Genomic DNA, 21,866 nt, shown 5'->3' on the forward strand with positions numbered 1-21,866 from the left:
TACGAGATGAAAGGTGTGAAAGCACCAAAGCAGAAAGATGAGTTAAAGCAAGCCTCCCACCACTCGTGCGTTTTTTTTCTCTCTCTCTCTAAGCCGCACACACCTTCAGAGCTCAGTAAAGGATGACTGACTCACTACTACCAATCGCTCTTTGATCCTGATGGCTGCGAGGCAGCCTCGGCTGAAGAGGATGCGTAGAACCCAGAGAATAAATGAGGTCACGGCTGCAGATGTGCGCTGAACCGGGTTTGAGAAAGTCACAAAGAACCATCAGTGTCTGCAGAGATGACAACTGTCACCTCCATCATGGTTCTAAGAGCACGATGTGTAGTACTAGTCTACAGCCGAAGGAGAATCCCATCCTGCCATGGCTAAACATGGCTTAGGTTTGTCATATTAATACTGGGATCATATCTTCATTTTATAAGATTCTGATTATAAATGTAAGGGGAAAAAAGGGGGATCAAAAATTTATAATCCACAACAGTCTAGATCTAGTTCCAGAGGGTGGATGCACAACTCCTGTCTTAGGATACATTTGTAATGGGTAAAAAATTTGCAGTCAATATGGTTATTAATTGGAAGTGTAAAAGTCATACACGTCATTAACCATATTTATTTATTTATACTAATGAGTAAATTTAATGCGACTTTGCAAAGTTTGTGGTTTTGCACACATACGCACACACAAGTGAGGAGTAAGGATGGCGCAACAGGACACATGAAGCAAGAGAAAGATTTCAAATAGAAATCTGCACATGCACAACTTTTGTTATCTCCACACACACACATAAACAGTAGATCAAGTATTGAAGGTAAATTAGCAATAACTGCTTTCAAAAGTGTGGCTGGGAGTATAATTTCTTTAGATTTTTCGTCAAACAGCAATCAAAATGCTCGATAATTTTGTTTTCCCGCTGACAGCAGGATATTATTTAAATTTAAGTAGTTTTGAAAACTTTACAGTAAGCAGCTTCACAATGCATCTTGGGTTGCAGGAATGGTGTAATAAAACTAAACTGTCCCAATCCTGGTGCAGTAAAAGAGGCTGTTTAAGAGGCAGTCAAAACAGCACACATGTAACTAGTCCCCGACCAGCTCTGCAGCTCTTTCTTCTGCTCTGTAGCTCCCAGTATCGCTCAGTAGAGACTCATGTCTCCTCCAAACCATCTGCCACACACACACACACACACACACACACACACACACACACACACACACACACACACACACACACACACACACACTCAAACGCACAGAGCACCATGGCATCACACAGACTTCAATTATCAAACAGCTTTACAGAGTGTCTGCGTACTGCTGGCCGCTATGCTAATGCACTTACATATGCTAATTGCAAAGCCAAATGCTGATTTGAAACGTCTGGGAGGAAGCGCTCCTGTCAGCAAAAAAGTCCACCAAGAGCCAAGGTCCACACCGAGGACCAGGTGTGTGCGTCGCATGTATGTGTTGTGTTACTCTTCCTATTGACTGCAACAGAAAAACTTCCTTTTATTATTGATACTGTTGTGACGTTGGCTGGAGTCCAAAGCAGACGTGGATCTGATCCATTTTCAGCCCCGAACTGTGACAGGTGTGCGACACTGAAACAACAGCTAGATAACGATTTAGAGGATTGCCCTTTCATCATGCTGCAAAGAGAATAACAAAAGAGCTGTCAGGTATATTGATATTTAGAAACAGTTTCCTTCCAATTATTCTACTTTTTTTGAACTGTTGAGTGAGTCTCTTTGTTTGCTAGCTTACTTAAAAATCTGATGCAAGATGAAATCATCCTCAGTAAAGAAATGCACAATTAAACCTGACTAATTCTATCAGTGCGATGTAAGTCTCTGAGCGTTTAAATTTATAAAAATATTCTCGACTTCCATAAAAAAATTGATCTTAATAACTGGAAGACAAATTTAGAGATAACAGTTCTGTTTACTGGTCTACAAATGCTTTCATAGCCATTCTAAGCTGTTTACAGACCATTATAGTCTGCACATATTAGTCAAAACTCAGTTAACTTTCCAGCACAAAAGCTGTTTTTTTTAAATTTTTTAAATTGGACCCCTGAGTGTCGATAACTGTGTTTGCCAAAAACAGAAAATGTGGCTCATCATGGCAGTAAATCGTAGTTTATTGTAATGGAATGCAGAATATGGTGATAAAAAAGGGCATAAAAATCAAAGATAAAAAGCAGATACATGAGGCACAAAGTGCACACTTTACAGAGCCATTAATAGGACTGTACTGAGCTGCTGACAGTAATTAGCTTAGTTTTATTGCAGTATTGATGCTGTGTTGTGGTGCGCAGTCAGGTATTTACTGCACCGACTTAACAACAGAACATCAGCATCAGCTGATATTCGCCTTGTTGACTGCCATTTACTGATGGCAGAGGCCGCCATTTATTTGTTGTGTGTCATCGGTTTTGTAGTCCTCGTGTCCGTCCGGTGTTTTAAATAGTCACAGTCACGTAAAAAGGAAAGTACATCCTCTTTTGATCAGCAGTGATCTTAGAGAAACTGTTGCTGCCCATCAGTCTGGGTAGGGTTATAAGGACTTTTCTGAACAATTTGACTGGAGAATTTCCATAATTCTACAGTAAAAAAGAATTTTCACAAGTGGAAAACATTCAAGACAGCTGCCAAACTTCCCAGGAGTGGGTGTCCCTGGAAACACACCCAAGGTCAGAGTGCAGTGCTCAGAGAAACTGCAACAAACCCCAAGAACTACACCTCAGACTCCACAGGCCTCAGGCAGCATGTTAAATGTTGAAATTCATGATGGTGCAACTGAACAGGTATCGCTTGTTTGGAATTGTAAACAAATATCAACACAGTGTTTTAAGTTATGTGTTCGTCTGAGGTTGAACCATATTTTTAAACCTAGTATGGACTAGATAAATTATTATTATGTCTTGATACATAAAATCTTAGAATTTCTTTTTCACATGACACAATTTATGAGTCGATGAATTAGTTGTGATCAGGATTTGTTTGTTTCACTGCACAAAATGAGAAAAATGGGAAAATCCAGTTGTTGAAAACATGCATCTCCAGTATTTTTAGTTGTATATAGAAGATTACTTAACTGAGTCAAAAAAATCAATCATTGCCCATTTACCCCTTTGATAATTAGCTGATATAATTTTCCATAATGACTTGGATGAAGTGGCCCATTAGATATTTTAATTGGAAATATGTGGTTAATAGCAGCAGTTATATCAGAAGTTTTTTAACAGAAAACTTTGTGCTGAAATATAGCGGAAAATAACATTTATAACGCTCGATCTTATAAGTGTTAAAGCTCCCAGTACGTTTTTTGTTACTACTTGTGTACTTTTCCTTTGTCATTCTTTTTCTTTATGTTGGATTTCGCTGCACTTTCCGCCTCATCTTACCTACAAAATCATATCTCTCAGTTCTTTGGAGAAGACACAACTGTGATTTAGGACAATGTAACTAAAGTTGACTTCCTGATGTGTAGCTACCTCATATATGTTGTTGGCATATGTTTTTGCATATAACTGAAATATCTGAGGTAATGAGCAAACACTGATATACATGTAGCATCGGTCTCCTTATTCCAGAAAACGTGGAACTGCTCCTTTTAATACCAGGCATCAAAGTGATAAAAAATACAAAAGAGAGTCCATGTTTTGAGCTAATTTGGAACTAAGTGAAAGCAGCATCACTTAAACCTCTTCCACAGTTGCACTCCGACACTTAAACCTGTATGCGACAGCTGAACAGGGTAAACCCCTCTGCGACCTGGTGAATTAGTCATGACCCACAGCCATTAGAGCCTAATGTAAAATGTCTGCACGTAATTACCATCCTACACCGTAAACTTGTTTACAGCACCAAGATGAGAAGCAAAACGAGCACCCGGGGCTTGAGTCCCCCCCCCCTCCAACCTCCTCTGCATCAGAGGTACCACATGACACATACTCCTTGTTTCTCTACGCACACATATACACACTCACAGGCAGAGAGACAAGAACACACTATCACCAATATTGCCAGAGGCGGCAAAGAACTGGGACAAAATCAAGTCGAAATAAAAATAAAACTCTTGTCTACGGTGTATTAAGCAGCGAACGTGGCGCACGACGCTGCCTGTGCGAATTGAGCAGCCAGTTGATGTTGTTTACAGCAGCAGCTACGCCTGCATTTGATTCATCCTCAAGCAATCTGAACACATGTAAAACATTTTACAAATGCGCAAATGACAATCTGAATGGTTATTAATATTTTACGCGCAGAACGCCAACTTCACAGATCTTCAGACGGCTTTCTGCGCATACAAACGTCTCAAAATATTTGAGCGTCTTCTGCCTTGGCGGATAAATATGTGCACGCTCACACATATCCAAAAAAGCTGCGTTTAAGTGCTGAATAAAAATCAGGTCATATAGAGTGGATTACAGAGGTGTGTAATTTCTAGGAAGACTTTTTTTTCCCATCTAAATAATAAACATTTTTTCCCCCCTTGATTAAAGCTCAGACATTTCCCCCCTGTATACACTCTATACGGCACTATATACAGTATGGTTTTAAATGACTGAGCACAAGGATAACTCAAAATACATTTGAGACCAATTTCTCTCCACAAAAAAAAAAAAAAATGTTATACTGAGAGGAAGGAAAACACGCAACCCCAGTTTATTTTGATGCAGCTTTGTGACCCAAATCCGAGCACTCGTTGAGGCAGAGAGGCAAACGAGGGAGGGAGGGGCAACATGCAGAGGAAGCACACACAGTACCCGTGTGTCAACACTCGTCATTTTTCATTACATATTTAAGAGTAGAGTTAGGTGGGTGGGTGAGACAGAGAGAGAGAGAGAGAGAGAGACAGAGAGGGGAACAAGAGATGAGTGGGGGCAGGCAAAAAGAGGGATGCTGGGTGGGCGAGAGAGCAGGGGAAAGATGATGTCCTGCTGTTCTCTCTGCTCTTGATCATTTATACATCACAATGCACTGGTGTGTGCAACTATGTGAGCGCGTGCGTGCGTTTTCGTACATGAGCACGATATTCTCGACAAAGCTTCAGTGAGATGTCACATCAGTGAGACGCCCCTCTTCATGTACCCTACCAACATGTGTCACAAAGTGTGGGAGAGAGCGCAGGGATTCGGTGACGAGTGGAGTGGAGTTACTGTGCCGTTTGGATCATTTGCATGTAACCTAATTAGCTGCATGTGCCATAAATCACTACATTTTCTGCACATGCAATATAGTAAACTGGAGTACACTGGATTTGTTGAATTCCTCAATGGAGCAAATACAATGCAGATAGTTGTTTTAAAGATACAGGCTGCTTGTTCAGCTGGAAAGAAATGCTGCTGCTGTTGAATTTTTCAAGTGGATTTTTTTTTTTTTTTAAAGAACGGATCATCACTATTTCATTCCCATCTTTTTTAGCTGCAGGCAGAAATATCTGAGACCTAGCTCTTTAAATCATTGGTTCTCAAACTGTGGCGTGGGCCCCACTGGTGGGGCATGGAGCCACTGCAGGTGGGGCAGGGAAAACCAGAGAAAAAATACAGGAGTGAAGCTAGGTAGTTCTTCTTTTGTTGGCTGTTTCCTTAAGGGGTCGCCACAGTGGATCATCTGCCTCCATCTCACCCTATCCCTCGCATCCTCCTCTGTTACATCAGCCCTCTGCATGTTCTTTTTCACTACATCCATCAATCTTCTCTCTGGTCTTCCTCGTTTCCTCCTGCCTGCCAGCTCCATATTTAGGTTTGGCCGACCTAAGCTGTCCATCTGATAAATTGAATTACTAATCCATGTCCATTCTGGTCACTCCCAATAAACACCTTAACACCTCCAGGTCCACCTCCTGCCTTTTTGTTAGTGCCATCGTCTCCAAACCATACATTATAGCAGGTCTCACTTTCCCTTTCACTTTTACTGCTATCTTTCTGTCACCAGTTACCCGTTACACTCATCTCCGCCCACTCCACTCAGTCTACACTTTTCTTTACCTCTCTCGTGTACTGTCCATTGCTTTGGGTAGCTGTCAGCCTGTCAATCACCACTGCAAACAACAAGAAGCTCAGTAGGGAAAATGATCGATATTCTCTCCATGAAAAAAAAAATCACCTGGATGCTTTTATCAATAGCAGTTGTGAGCAGTGATGTTAGACACTAATACTGCTATATTTTTTGTAATTTAACTAAAAGGCCTAATAGAGGATATAATTGAAATGATTAGAAAGTCCATCTGAAATTGTTTCATATAATATTCAAGTTGGTTTGTTTTTTTGGTTACGCATTATTGGCAGACATCTGAAGACGTCACTGTGAGCATAAAGAACATTTTCCAGCGTTTTACTGGCACTTTGTAGATAAAAAGATGCATTTTAGAAAATAATCAGAATTTTTCATTCATAATGAAAAGAATCGTTAATTACAGACCCGCTGAATTATTTGAGCTGTACAATTAAATGCTGTTACATTTTCAGAGCAATTAAAACTATACTTGATTAGGGTTCCTTTATAGTTGGCTTGTAAAAGTCCACACAAGCAACAAGGGAAACAGACTGTGAGCTTTCAGAGCCGACCAATTATCCAGTTAATGTTCAGCTTAGTGCAGTTAGCGAATCAAGTGGACCGCAAACACGTTTACCAATTAGAGGTTTTAAATCATTTCTTTGAGTTTTTGTGATTAGAGGGAGTTGAGGTAATGTTTCTGAGAAACATTAAATGTGTAAACTTTGAAAGTAAATGACAGGAGGTTAATTTACCACCTGATATAGTCATCATTGTAGACATGACTGCTGCAGGCCGGCTGAAAATGTAATCAAAAGCCTACACAAAACAGTGTTAAAGTATTCAAATATATTCAGCTTAAACAGTCTCTGTAGTCTGAATAAATGGAAGAGCTACAGGCAGACACTGACTGCACAAGGGTCCCGCTGTGTTCAGCCTTGTATGATCAGCTAACATCAGCTCACATCTGTGCCCACCACGGCTAGGACCAGGGAGGGTTTTATCTGTGAGGAGATTTATTGGCTGGCGGAGCCAGGGAGGGAATCTATAGGGGGAACAGGAGGAGTAATCTGTCAGGAAGACAAGGATTACAGCAGGTGTGCCTAACAATGCTAATGTAAGACAGAGAGTGAAAAAGCTAATGTGAGAGAGAAAGAAGGAAGCTTCTTTTGTAAAGCTTATTGTTTGTAATTCTCTGTCTGTGTGAATGCATGCATGTGTGTGTGTCTGTGTGTGTGAGACATTGGACTGTGGGTTGGAGAGAGATGAGGGGACACAACATCATAATGACCCTTTGGAGAATGAGGGTTTCTGGGTGGCTGGGTGGACACATCCTGACAAGGGCTCCGTGTATGTGTGCGGAGAAGTGGGAGTGATGGATTGTGGGTAAATGGAAGGAGCTGACGCAGAGGAGCGATGACTTGCCGGGAAAGAAAGACGGAGGTATAGGGCTCAAATCGGTGCAGGACTGGGGAGGAAAGGTCATCAATCACTCTGGCGTCTATCGAGTGGGTCTAGGTGTTCGGGCTCTGTCCCTGTGGGCCATCAGTGGGGTCTTGCATGTTAATTAAAGCCACAAAGGCCTTGACATCAGCAAACAGGCTGCGGTTACACTGGGGCATCATGACTGAAACAGCTCGAAGAGCGGATATGAAAAGTCAAACACGCACATGCAAACTCATTTCACTGACATAAATGGAGGAGAACGCAAGAGTGTGTTCAGCATTAAAACATTTATGATACACAGGCTCTCCTCTTCTCTTCTCTTCTCTTCTCTTCTCTTCTCTTCTCTTCTCTTCTCTTCTCTTCTCTTCTCTTCTCTTCTCTTCTCTATGCCATGCCTGTCCATAGAAGGTCAAGCAGTGGGGGGAAATAAGTGAGCGCTGGAGGGAATAGGCGAGCAGGGTCTCACTGCTGCCCACTAATGAATATGAATGAAATGTGGAATCAGTCTGCATTTGTTGGAGTGTGTTGGTATTATATGTTTGTGCTTGTGTGTGTGGGTGTGAACTCGAGCATCTGCCGTTGAGCCATTAGTGAAAACAGGTAACATTAGTTCATTTAAATAGTAGTAAAAAGGGACATAGACAGCAGGCTGGTGCAAAGATACTATTAAAAACGTACATTATTGGGTTTTCAACAGCGTTGTCTCAATCCTAACAAGTGTCACATGCCAAGGACACGAAAACAAGAAGACAGGGCCTCTCTGATGCTATAAATCATTTCTCTGTGGCTTTTTGTTCTACGCTTAGTGCTTCCCTGCTCATCCCTCATCCCGCTTTCTCCTCCTCATCCTCTGCTAGGAGAGAGAAAGGGAAATTCCCTGTATGCATATAGTAGCTCCTGCTATGCACACACACACACACACACACACACACACACACACACCTAGGTATTTAAACTAATTAAGGTGGAAGCTCGTGATGTATATGTCTGCAGAATACACACACACAAGCATACACACCCATACACACACATATCAAACAGCTCCAAACAGCCGTGACAGACACTTTAAAAAATCCCTGCAGCATATCCAAACCCGTTAATCCTGTCTTTCTCATCCCTCCTTTGCCTACTTCATCTTTTTCTTTTCTCTTTCGCTCTTATGCCTTTTCTTTCTCATCTGACTCCCTGAATGAATGTCTTGCTCTTGTCTCAGTGACTCTGGCTGCAAACCTGCTGCCAACAGCCTGCATGCCTACACCTGCTGGCAAGCCAGAGAGACAGAGAGAGAGAGAGTGTCAGAGGGACAAGGTACACAGCTTGAAGTCAAACACACAGCAGGAAGCTGAGACATAAATGAGTGAAAAAATCAAGGGAAAGCTAATTAGAAAAAGTAGGGCCAAGAGACGTGTGCTGTGTCCTTTAAACAAACGGAGCAGTTAGAAATCATCAGAAAGGCTAGAGAGGGTGATAGTAAGGTGGAAAGCGAGGTGGTAATGGGTCACTGTAAGTGTATAGATGGCTTTGTGGATGGATGGATGTATGGATGGACAGATGGAGAATAGAGGACTGAATGAACTACAGATCAGAGTACTCACACAAGCAGGCATCCTCGACCCGTTACCGACAACTACTTCTCTGCCTCGTTAGCTCCTTCGCCGCGGTGACATTGCTACAGCCCCTTCGCAGCAGTACCCCAGGGTAAATCTCTTCCTGTCTGCCTCCTCTCTTTTTCTTCTTATCCTTTTTTTTAATCCTCTGGGGCTTCTTCCCCCTTCTCCTCTCCCTCTTTTCTTCCCCTCCCCCTTCCTTCTCCCACTCCTCCACTTTTTTCCACTACACCTTTTCTCTCTCTATCTTCCTCTACAGCCGGCTTCCCTCGCTTTGCTTGCCTGGTCCGGAGAGTCTCCTGCGAGGTCCTGCTGTGTCCAGTGCAAGCAGGGAAGCATGCCTCTCTCCCTTTCTTATTGGCTTTCCATCACACTGATCATTCCCGACACACTCTCTCAAAAGCAGTGCCGCGCTTTATTCCCCGTTCTCTCACTGTGTCTTGAGTATCGTCTTGCCTTCGTCCTATCTTTGTCTCTCCTTCTCTTGCCTGAGTGAAACTGAGAAAAAAAAGGGGGAGGCTTCAACCCCACTAAAGTGCAGCGGCAGGACAAAGAAAGAGAGGCAGAAAGAAGAAGTAGAAGAGGCAAAGCTGTGCAGCCAATGGCACGAGAGGAAAGCAGAAAGAGCGCTGGAGACAAAGAGTGGAAATAGCACAGACAGAAAGATGGGATGGGAAAAGTGGGGGAAAACACATGCACACCCACTCATTCACCATCACACACAAACAGAGCACTCCGGATTTAGACCTATGACTTCATCAGTTCAAGTCCGCATGCATACACATAAATGCAAACAGCGTGCACGCGCAATTCGGGCGTGCACGCGGTCAGACTTGCTGAGTGCTCCAGATATAGCCTCATGACTTCATCGAAGCGCTAACCCCTCCTCTACCATCGTCCCGCCCTGCTTACGAGACGGGGGGACTCATTCATATTGAATCAAGCTGAAGGAGAGCGCGAGAGCGAACATTCGGGACAAGACTGGGAATATTCCACAGATAGATGGTTAAAGAAAGAGACAGCTGATGGAGAGAGAGCAAAGTGCGAGCTATCCTCTATGCATGCTTTCAGAAACAGCCTTTATCCTTCACCTCTGCCTCCTCCTCTTTCCCTGCCAATTTGTGGCCTTTTAAACATAATTAAGAAAGACATTTCTCTTCTGCATGTCTTTCACCGCCTACCAGCTTCAGTCAGTTAACGACATTACCAGTCTGACTTTAAATAAACACACACACGGTGTTCAGGCAATTGAGTGAACCACTTAGGCAGCACACTGAGCTGCCAATCATACAAAACATAAAGTGGACTACCAAAACCTGGCTATTCCTAAAGTTTTTGCTATTACAATCTCAGCTGTATGGAGACTTTTCAAACCTCCCTGCAGGAGTTGCTTCTATACAGAGGTACCCTAATCAGACCTGGCTCCAGTTTAACCACAAAGGGATTAGATGGGGTTGATGTTAGGGTTTTGTGTGGGTCAGTCTTTTTTTTTTAAGAGAGAGCACATAACAATAAAAATAAGAAGAATAACCAAGCAACACATGACACGAAGAAGCTGGCGTCAGCACCATCTCGCCAACGCTTCACAGGATCACAGTATCACTCCAAGACTGTCACAAAATAACTGAGCAAATGAACAAATGCAAAAATATTAATGACTCAGTAGTGAAAGAAAAAGCACACTCATACAAGAATAAATAAAAATCACAGCCGTAAAACAAAATACAAGTTTTTCATTTATCTATTACTGCTGTTTAACAGGCACTGTTTAAAATAATCAAAACGGGAGAAAATGATCATCACAGTCCACAGGAGCTGGGGTGCTCACATATACTTTTGAGGATTCGGCTGCATGAGCAGGCTTTGATTACAGTGCACTCTAGTGGCAGTGACTAACAAAGCAAAAATTCCACCCTGTGGCAAAATCATCTCAGATACGATCGCACACACAGAAACTGTGATGCAGGTTGCTGTAAAACAATTTGCTGCATACATGGAAAAGCTCCATGTGGCTCCACAGCATCAAATATCTTCTGAGTCACCTTGTTTGTTCTCATCTTTAACACCCTGTGTTGGTTTGAAGGCCAAGCTATCCAGTTTTTCACATCAGGCCCCAAACAACTTATCACCATGAGAGCAGCTGCACAAAAATCCCAGCGGATTCATGCTGTCCCCTGGACGACATGCTAAGCACTACATCTTAAATGGATATCGAAAGTATTGCAGAAAATATTCTTTTAGTTATTTATGTATGAACATGTATCTAACAGAGTGAATGTAAATGTTCTGTTTTTGTGATGTATGAGAACAAGAGTCTTTCAGAGTTTTTCATTCTGATTGTAGCACATAAAAAGTCATGAGCCTAAAACCAAGCAGAGGAATGCAAGACTGCACACTGCAGATTTTAAAGAGCTGTTGGGTGAGGTGGGGTGGTGGTGGTGGTGGTGGTGGGGAAGCTGTAATGTTATAAGTGAGAGAAAGAGATGCAGTGAGGGAATAAAGGATAACAGGGAGAGCTATCCTGAGATGACCCTCCCCTCTTCTTTCCACTACACGCTTTATCCATTACCGCTGAGAGAGACAGCCACTGAAAGTTTCTCAATCCTCAGAGATGGAAGAGGGTGGAGGGACTTTCTTTCTTTATTTCACTCTCTTTATCTCACTCGCACACATACAGCTAATGTTGCTGTAGTGTTGTTGTTGAGGGAAGTCAAAAAGGAGGAAGACAGGAGGGATGGAGAAGAGTGGGAGGATAAGAGGGATGCTCTGAGAGAGAAAGAGAGAGAGACTATAGTGGCACTTAAAAGAGAAAGACGGAAATAAGATAGACAGAAAGACACCGAGACAGGAAGAAGAAGGAGAGGGGGTAACAAGCATGGCTGAGTGCGAGTGAGCATTTACACAGATTCTATTTTAAACTCCATTTTCACCCGATTCTTTAACAGCTGATTACACATGTCAGGACCTGACTGTTTCTTGGACTGAAACCTCCAGCCCCTCTTCTCGTTTGATTTCATTTGACACATCTTCAAAGTAAATCCTCAAAAAAAAGCTTTAAAGTACTTAGATTTTTAGCATTTCATGTTCACAAGACTTTTGCTCTGTCTGTGCTAAGCTTCCAAATACACATACGTGTCTCATACACATGAAATTCATGCATGCCATGCATCGGCGCTAACGTTTCCACACGAGTGTATAGGTTAATATGCAGGTTAATGGAATCCCGGAGCGGCTCATATCAATGAGGGCTTGGCCAGCTCCCCTCATTAGCAGCTACGCTGCCCTCAGCACACTGTCAGCTCAACAGTGAGACGTGAAAACCAAGACTGTGGGATATTGTCAAATGACTAAAGGCCCCATAGGTCCTCAGTGTGGAAGTGAAGCATTAGGAATAATTGTGGAGTTTTAGGACAGTCTGTGAACATACAGACTGAATAATAACGAGGCTGATGCTGTTCTCTGATGATTAGTTAAAACTCCTGAATCCGCAGCAAATGTTTTACACACATGCAGTTTATAAGGTTCCCATTTAAAACTGTGTGTTTGCTCATTTACAGAAGGATTATCTGCTCAACATGTATGTGTGGGTTCTTGTCTGTTTCATTAAGAATGTCAGTCATTAACTCTTTACTCATGTCTATTAGGAGTAACCCTTGAAGCTCTATTTAAATGAGCAGTTTCTGTCATATTTCACGGCTGCTTATACAACAAAATGACTGGGTTTGCATCAGAAGTGAGTGAGGGTGGCCCTTGCCTATGCAGCTACCCTTTGAAAAACCTTGAAAGTATTCCAATGGCTGTTAAACCACATGTTTATTGAAATTCATCATTAAGGGTACAGGGAAGGTCATCAAAATATCGCCTCCACAGGGGAAGAGTTATAAAAACAGAACAGCAGCAGCATGGTTTTAGTAAAGATTTCTGTAATGTCCTCCCTACCTGTCATGGTCTCTGCCAACACCCCAGACACGGATGCTGCTGATTGGCTGAGAGTGGAGCAAGCTGCGATCATCAGGGTCAACAAGAGTTAACATGCGATCCTGAAGCACTAAAAGCATCCCTTTGCCCTGCAAGATAGCAACCAAGGATACATCAGTGCTGTCATCCACAAGCCAGCCAGAGGTTTTTGTGAGGTAAGTTATATAACTTGTTGCGACATGATTTAAAAAAAAACAACTTGACAGTACTTTGAAAACTACAGGGAAATATTTTAAATGAAATATAGCCAGGAACAACAGTTCACTGACTTCACATATACATCAGAGGTTGTGCACTCATAAACCTTCTTCCTACATTTGTATGGCTATGTGTGCCTGCGAGCCATTTTCAGTTGGACTCAAGGAACTATTATGATTTCATGGTCAACAATCACATCACACACACACACACACACACACACACACACACACACACACACACACACACACATCACTATAATTTAATTAATGCACTATTTGTGACATCATTTCAAGCAAATGTCTAATAGCACAAAATTATAAATTCATGGAACTTGATGTAAGCAGCCGGCAGTAACACTGGTTCTCCACTGACACGCAGCAATACTGACTCATAAACATGTAAACAGTGGCATACTGTATGTTGAGCTGATCTCTTTTGGACTGACCTCTCCCCAGACACCGGCTGAGTCTCGTATGTCCCTCCTGCAGTAGGACAGCTGTCTGATACAGTGGTGGACAGCCACGCTGCTCCTCCCTTCACACAAATCCTGCTCGGCCATCTCCACCCAGCCCAGAGATCTCACTGGAAATGACTGAAAGAGACACAAACACTATCGCTAATAATCAGCACAATAAATATGTGTACGTGTGTGCATAACTAGAGCACACGAGTCAGGTCCAGGATGTCACTCCACAGACTGTCATGATCGAGTTTACTGGATATGTTTGGTGATCATTTTAAAATAGGTTTAAGCACCCTGGTTGTTTATTTAAAACCTGCATAAGTGCTCGTGTTTCTTGTTGAATGCTGCCATGATTAAAGATCTCAGAATGTAACATGATGGTTATAATCTTATTATAAATACAAACAAAGGTGCACAAAACACTTCAATAATTGCTGTTATCATTTATTTTTATTTTAACCAAGGTACACGAGCCCATCCAGCGCATGAATATGAGACACACACAGAAGTTTCACTTTTAATTTAATAATGCTTACAGTGGGAGAGCGTAGCGTGCAGGAACAACTCGCCACAAATGAGCCATCAGAGACGTAACTGAGGGTTGTTTGACGTGAAAGGCAACACATGAACTATGAAAGACTGTGTGTGTTTGTGTGTGCGTGTGCGATTTTGTGTGGACTGCCTCAGGTCAGCAGCTATCACCATCCTCTCTTCTCTTCCTCGCTCACTAACATATCAAGGAGTTTTTTTCTGCTGAGAAGAGGAGGCATTTCTTAAGCTGTCACACACACCCACACACACAATCTCTTTTCCACTGGCCATAATATTCTCTTTGGGTTTCTTCCTCAATAAACTTTCACACTTTCTAAGTTCATATCTGAATCCCCACAATTCCCTCTGAGATATCTAAATGGAGTCGGGGGGGATCCAGACAATACGAGAACATGCACACAATATAAATAATTTTGCTGTAATATACTCAATTTTGTTCCATCTAAGCGAACAACTTCCACTCAAAAGACTGCTCTCTCTGTTGTTCTTTATCTGAATGTTAAGTAGCGTCCCCTTCCATTAGACCATTAGGCTGCCTGCTCTTATATTCAGTGATCACAGCTACTCTATGCTTAAGCATGTGTACATAAAATTCGTCCACAGGGGGGCAGTTAAAAATACTTTTGCTGTGGATGCATTCACCATCTGTCAGTTCACAAAGTGACCACTGTGTGGCACTGCAGCAAACAGAAAGAGAGCGCAAGGAGCAGGTGCATTACATCATTGCATGAACTGCCTGGTGACTTCCTCTCATCAGCAGTATTTTCTTTTCTTTTTTTTTTGAAAGGTTAAAGTTTTTAAACTGTATCATAAATGCCGGTAACTTTGTCCCTGCTGGCTATAATAAACCACAAGAAAACAAATAATCAAACTATAAAGAATGCTCTCTATTCAGTGAGCACTTTTATTTAGTAAAAATCCCAGCATATTATAGTAATTTAAGATGTCATTATTAAGCCTGTGTTATTATATGTTGTTGTTTTGAACTTACCATTGCCTCCGGATCAGAGAATGTGCTGTTAAGGTCCACTGTCTCTAGCTGGGCAGGAGGGCTGCAGAGAAACATCAGGGATTAAAATAACAGCCACATTAAAATAATATTTTACACTTGAATACATGCAAAATATCACGACTGAGGCCTTGCTACACAAGAAGAAAGTCTGTAGCACTGAGTGTGAGTATGTCTGTGACTATTACTTGAGCTTGAGTGAAGCATAGCGGAGAGTAGCTCCTTCAAACGCCTTAAGACTGGGATCAGGATAGACTGGATAGTCCTTCAGATCCTGGAGCATGAAAAAAAAAACAGATATTCAGAAAGGAAATAAATCTTTGTTTGTATTTTTAAACAACCCACTTCTCCTCAAATAAAAAAAGAGACAGTTTCAATAAGTGCGACTTACGTTGGCTGTGCAGGTGGTGGTGGTGTTGAGACTTTGTACAGAAGAGGTGATGTCATTGAAAGGGGTAGAGGAGGAGGATGAAGGGGAGGGGGAGGATCCAGAGGGCGAGGGGACCGGCTCCACGGAGCTGTCGGATATCAGGCTGCTGGGGCGCTGTGGGAGAGACAGATGGGTGACGACAGAGAGACCGTGAGCTGCACAAACAGACTGATGATGGAAGGTACATCATTGATCATCAGCTGCTTTCAGATATGGAGGATTCTTTCTGAACACAACACAGAAGATGGTAAAGCCTGTCTTTTCATTTGTGTTGGGGTTTTTTACAAGCCACTTCGTGGACTTTTTCGATAAAGCAACATTTTTTTTAAATAAATTTGTAAATTGAAGGTTTTTCAGACCTTTCAACCACATCTTACTGTTCATCAGCATCTGCTTGTTGTTATGTAGAAGGATGTGGATCGACATCTCCAAAGGAAGAAAATTCCACATAGCGAACATCTAAACATAAATTTCTCTCAAAGAAAATGCAGGGAACCTTTTAAAAGTATCTGTATTAATACATTACTTTTATACATCTGCATCTACATCTGTTTGCTGCGGTTAACATTCAGCAGAATTAAATCCTGACTGACTGGGGACCGAGAGCATTAAGATACATAATGCTGTGAAGACCTTATTCATAAAAGATCTCATTATACTTTTAAAGGTGCTTTTAATCTTTAGGTCTGTTTAGTTCTCTGGGTCCTCTCACCTCATTGGGTGGCTTAAGCGAGTCCTGTGTGACCTGTTGTGGGTCATTCTCAGCATCATTGCTAGAAACGGTGTGTTGGTTGCTTGAGGCAACAGGTCGGTCGTACTGCGTAGTGCCGGTGGGCACGTGCCAAAAATAGACCTCTGATGAGTCTGAGATCTCCCGCCAGCCTGGGGGCAGCTCCCCTTCAACCCATACATCTGCTGCAGGATGACAGTGACAAATAAACACATACTATCATTCAGATAGTATTACACAGAGATGGGCTCTGCAAAAATAAAGCAAACAAATAAACAAAAAACAACAAGATAAACACACATATATAACACACAAACTGCTGTGGCCAAGATAGATGTGGTCAGCCTGTCCCTGAACTTCTCCTTTATCCTCTACAATGATACTTTACTACAGCCAGCCCTCGTCTTCTCTTCTTCTTTTTTTCTCTTCCATTTTCACAAACTGCTATCTGCACTATCCTGCCCTTATGCCCATCCTAATCACGCTCTGCACCACATGGGGCTTACAGGGGGCTTAAAGGTTCCAGCAGTATTTCACTGGAGTAAGTGACTTGCTTGCTTAATGTGATGCTTTTGGTAAATTTCCAGATCAGACAGTCTGTAGGAGGTAGAGAGATGGAGAGAGAGGAGGAATGAAAGGAGGGTGTAATTGAGGCATGATTAAAGGCTGACACAGATATGCAAATTTTTCAAGGGAACGATCAGATGGAAAGATAAACACACACACAGATATATATACTGAACCTGTCTCTTTTGGAGTCTGTGGAGAGGGTGACTCCTGAGATAGGGTGGTCCAACTGGAGTCTTCATCTTCTGATGGAGTCTCGGGAGTCAGATCCATTCTTAAGCCCACTTTTGGAAGGCCGGTTTCTGGCTCAGGCTGAGGAGGGGGCGCCCGATTCCTGGTAGGCGTGGTCTTCTCTGCAGCTCTGGCCTGTTTAGGTGAAGAGGGTGGGTACTGCTGAAGAAACTGGTTCTCGTTGTTGGGGTGTAGCTCCACCTTGATCACCCGGGGCTGGGTGCTTCGGGGAGGCTTTGCAGGGCTGCGTGGGCTAGCCTGAACCTGGGCGCAGAGCTCCTCTTTGACCTGGGCTGGAACTTGATTCTGCAGGTGGTTGTGGTTGTCTGGAACCCACTCTGGGCTGTTGCTAGAAGAAGAGGAGGTGGAGGAAAGAGGGGCTTCGACTACCACAGGTAGCAATGGCTGTCTTGGTGTCGGTGTGGGCTCATCATTTTCTTCATCCTCCTCCGCCACCGGCTCAACCTCCTCCTTCTCTTCCGGGCAGGTTTGCTTGCTGCTGGCCTTCTCCTCCTTCTGACTCTCCCTTTCTTTCACAGGACTAGCCTGTTCCTTCTCTGGGGAGGGCTGCTGCTTCTTTTCCCCCTTGTCCTCTTTGTTTCCCTGGTTTAGGTCCAGATCCCAGCCCTTTCCATGGTACTCCAAGAAGCTCTTGGTCCTTCTTCGAAAGGGCGGAAGCTGCGAGTTATCTTTCTCAAATTCTAGCCAGTCTGAAGTGGGATTATTGATGAGATCATTGTCAATTTTTCCCTCTGTATTGGCCCTGCTGAGCTCCAACTGCTGGCTCTCAGCTCGTCTCTGCATGTTGGCGCCATTCTTCGCCAGTTTGGGGTTAGTTGTATTAAACAGCGAGGAAGAGGAAGAAGAGGAGTAAAGGGCGGAGCTGGAGGAGGACTTGGTGGGAAGGCCGCGTCCTCTGGTTACAGGTTGGTTTTTAGACAGCAAAGCCAAGTTGTCGCTTATCCCCATGGCGCTGCGCACGCTGGTCATCGCGTACCTCTGGCGGCTCTTCGGCAAGGTGGCCGAACTTCCGGTTTCCATGGACTCCTTGATAACATCTCGTCCAAGCAGCTGATTGTATGATGAGCGAAGGCTGAGAGAGGTCGGAGGGGTGGCAGAGGCCCCACTGCGATTCGCTAGACCAACGGTGGAGGGCGAGGAGCCAGAGCGGGAGAGGGGAGGAGTTTTTACTGACATCATGGCTGACTGGAAAATCACTGCAGAGATAGAGCTGATGGGAGAAGAGATGCCCTGTTAGAGGTTATGTAACACATTAAAACCTGACCTGCAGCTTTATATCTAATTATTTTTTTTGCCAGTATTGATTAAGCATGAAGAGGAGCTATTTTCGACTTCTGCCATGTTTGCCACAGCAGATTTTTAACACCGGATGCTCTTCCCGACCCAACCCCAAAAGGGTTCACTGACTATACTACCTTAAAAAAGTCTTGGTGATGTTTTGGTCTTTCCAGATGAGGCACTTTGAGCTATGTAGTCTAATTTAAAAAAGGTTTATTGAGTCAAATAATATATGGATTGACAAAAACATTACATAAAACCACATTTATTGTACACTTATTTAACAAATGTTTTTAAAATGAAAGATTTATAAATATCAACCAGCCCTGAAGCCTTACTGCTCACTCACTTTATTCTAAGAGCTTTTTTTGTGGTTGCAAGATTATTTTACGCCCACTTACTCTACAACTGCCTATTGTTTAGTCACTGGGTTATTATATTTTTAAAATCCTTGTTTCTCTGGACTCTCCTGCTTGCATGCTTTTCCCAAATGATTACTTTTACATATTACATGATATAATATTGCTTTTTTAATGCTGCCTGCTTGGAATAACTGCTCCCTGAAATCATTCAATGTGCAACATTATCAGGCTGACACATTTCCCCAGCCTCACAACTGATCATCTCTCTTCCTGTGGCTTGACCAGTCTCAGAGGCTTTGATCAATGCACGATGGTGCAGATCCTCTTCCAGCCTCACACCCCTTTTAAATACAAGGTGTCACTTCTGAAGTGTTAAAAAGAAACACTGCATCAAAGTCATGTAGCTGGAATGCATTTGTATGATATCTGGAGTGAGTCAGACCCTCAATGTATTCAACTAGGACTGACATTCAAAGCCCGAGCTGAGCGGTAAGCTGGTCTGTGGGGAGGAGAAGTGCCAGCCAACTCCTGCTAACTAGCTAGCTGTGTCTCTTTTATCTCTGGGTGGATCAGCTTTGTGATGCAGAATGCAGACAGATGGATAGAAACAAAGACAGCGGCAGAAAATCACCCTGCTCTTAAGATGTGACACGTAACACGGCTTTTTAGATAATTTAATTAGGCTACCACCCTGCAGAAAGCTGGTAAACAACTAATAGAGGCAGGGAAAAACATGCCCAGACACGCAGTCTTAATGTATAAACATCTTTTCACAAATGCACGCATCTCAAACAATGCTGGAGTCATCACTGGCAACTCTACTTAGAAACATGGAAAAGTCAGACACAGCAGATTTCAAAGCCTGACAAGATCTTGGGAAAAGATGGAGGCGGTAAGTTAAAGAGAGCAGATTCCCAGGACAGTGCACTTTTGTCCATGCGGGGGCCCCTATCTGCTCTCCTCCCGCTGGGTGGCTGTTGTCGCCTCTGTAACCCAGTTTGTGCTGAACCTGCACTCCTCTCTCCACGCCTGTGACTCAGACATAAACACAATCAAGTCAGGTCAACAGGTGCAGACTACCTGTGCCATGCCATGTCTCAAGCAATGCTCTTTTTCTACTGTCATGTAAAGATCCTTAAAGTCACATTTTAATGCTATGTCCTAAATTCTGTTGCCTGTAGTTTCACATACAGACGCACTAATTTATGACTAAAACACACAAAATGGGACATCTGAGCAATACAAGCCTTAAATTAGATGGCAACAAAATATGCTGCAACCTACTGAATATAAAAATCCTAACAAATACACTGATTGAATCAACACAACTCCAAATCATCCCTTTCACCCATATTTGTGTCGGGTATGAGCCGCAGACAAACTGGATAATCCTAAACAGAGATAACGGCCTTTTCTTTTCCTTCTCCTCTTCCTCTACAACAGCGCAGCCAGGTCTATGCCGCTTAAATAAAAGTGGAGCAAGGAGAATATGTGAAGGGAGTGTGTGGAGGAGAAAGGATGGTTATAAGAGGGATAAAGCGGGGAGGATGACACAGCAATTTGCTGGACAGTGAGGGCACAGTTAACGCACAGAGGTAGTGAAACTGTTGTCCTCAATAAATCTGTTGTGCTGTGTAACAGCAGAGGTCATTCATGAGATGCACAAGATGTTAGCAACGTGGATCCTTATTAAACAGTTGAGTCTCAGTCTCAGTTCATGCTGCTGATACTTGGCAGGCGCTGCATTGTCTGTTGTGATGATGCAAAATGTGAACGTGACACCAAAGTTAGTGAGGAAATGAGCAGATTTACATGGAGACAAAGAAGACTGCTAAAAATTTTAAAAAGGTATTGACAGGAAAAGCATACTAGTACTAGTTTTGGAGGTAAGTGTTAGATTATGACTCTTTTTTGCTCATTTGTTGCCTATAGTGGGGATTACATAAAAGTATTTTCACCTAAAGGTCATCAAAAAAGGAAAAGATCAGTTTCTTGTGTGTTATAGCTTTAGACATTAACACATAATTTCTAAATATATATATATATGTATATATATGTTGGGAAACCAACTTGTTATGGTGGGCCCTCCTTTCCTCAGCGCAGAAGCAAGTGCAACAGATGAAAGCTCAAGCAGGAGGGGAAATGAACTTGAAAAAGTCGATGATGTCATGGGTGGAGTATTCTAGCTCCCCGCTTCTTGCTGCCTCCTTAATAAACTCCCCTCACTGACAAATCGGAGGCACCCCATCTTTAAATCTAGCGAAATGCGCGGATGGATCGCCGTAAATGCCATTATTGCGGAAGATAATCTGTCAATACGTGAACAGACGCAGTGAATCTTTAGCATCCAGCCTCCCCTCCTCTCTCTCTCTAGCCCCATCACCACCACCAGCACCACCGCCGCCGCCGCACTGGGAGGGGAGCGCATCCCATCGAGAGCATCTATTTACATCCACTCACCGCTTCGGTCAGCCTCCGGGGCTTCTGCGCTTGCCTTTCCGCCGACGACACAGGCACACACTAGTGAGCAGGGCTGAAGTCAGCGGCCGCTTTTTAACTGCCGAGTCCGCCCGTAACAGCAGCCGGCCGCCCGTATTATCATATCACATCACATCATAAACCCTCCCAGCCCGGCTCCTTGCTCGCAGGCGGCCAAGCTGCGCTTTCTCTCTGCGCCAGAGGATCCCGGAGTGGCGTGGCGCTGTGGAGCTCTTCAGCCAGCCGACCAATCGGAGCCGAGAACGCAGGACGCTCGGGTGCACGGAAGGAGACGCAATCGCAATCAATATACCGGTGTTATTTTGCGACTCAGGTAATGGAATCACACATCATCCGACTCTTACGTCATACAGAAGTCTGAGGAAAAATGCATGGCTTCTGGTGCTCGAGCACACCTGACTGTGATTAAAAAAGAAAAGCCATTTCCAAGTCTGACAAATGTTGTTTTGCAACACTGAATACAGAGAAACTACCATTTGAAGCCAGT

General features: G+C 43.2%; 1 protein-coding gene across 2 annotated transcripts in view; it reads right to left on the reverse strand.

The window, feature by feature from the left end:
• The window catches only part of LOC116324104 (amyloid-beta A4 precursor protein-binding family B member 2), a 35,976-nt gene extending 14,368 nt beyond the window's left edge, over nucleotides 1-21,608 (reverse strand). Inside the window, exons 1-8 of one of the 2 annotated variants that reach the window (XM_039617995.1) lie at nucleotides 21,341-21,608; nucleotides 17,165-18,450; nucleotides 16,404-16,603; nucleotides 15,653-15,805; nucleotides 15,450-15,535; nucleotides 15,244-15,304; nucleotides 13,683-13,829; nucleotides 12,998-13,125 (exon numbers count right to left, since the gene is read on the reverse strand). In XM_039617995.1, the coding sequence (XP_039473929.1) occupies nucleotides 12,998-13,125; nucleotides 13,683-13,829; nucleotides 15,244-15,304; nucleotides 15,450-15,535; nucleotides 15,653-15,805; nucleotides 16,404-16,603; nucleotides 17,165-18,419 (2,030 nt within the window). In that variant the 5' untranslated portion in view covers nucleotides 18,420-18,450; nucleotides 21,341-21,608. Of the gene's footprint in view, nucleotides 1-12,997; nucleotides 13,126-13,682; nucleotides 13,830-15,243; nucleotides 15,305-15,449; nucleotides 15,536-15,652; nucleotides 15,806-16,403; nucleotides 16,607-17,164; nucleotides 18,451-21,340 lie in introns of both variants that reach the window. The other variant, XM_031744654.2, reaches the window with a different exon arrangement.
• Nucleotides 21,609-21,866: the final 258 nt, after the last annotated feature.

Source organism: Oreochromis aureus, linkage group 2, assembly GCF_013358895.1.
Source record: "Oreochromis aureus strain Israel breed Guangdong linkage group 2, ZZ_aureus, whole genome shotgun sequence".
In the NCBI taxonomy this organism is placed as follows: domain Eukaryota; kingdom Metazoa; phylum Chordata; class Actinopteri; order Cichliformes; family Cichlidae; genus Oreochromis; species Oreochromis aureus.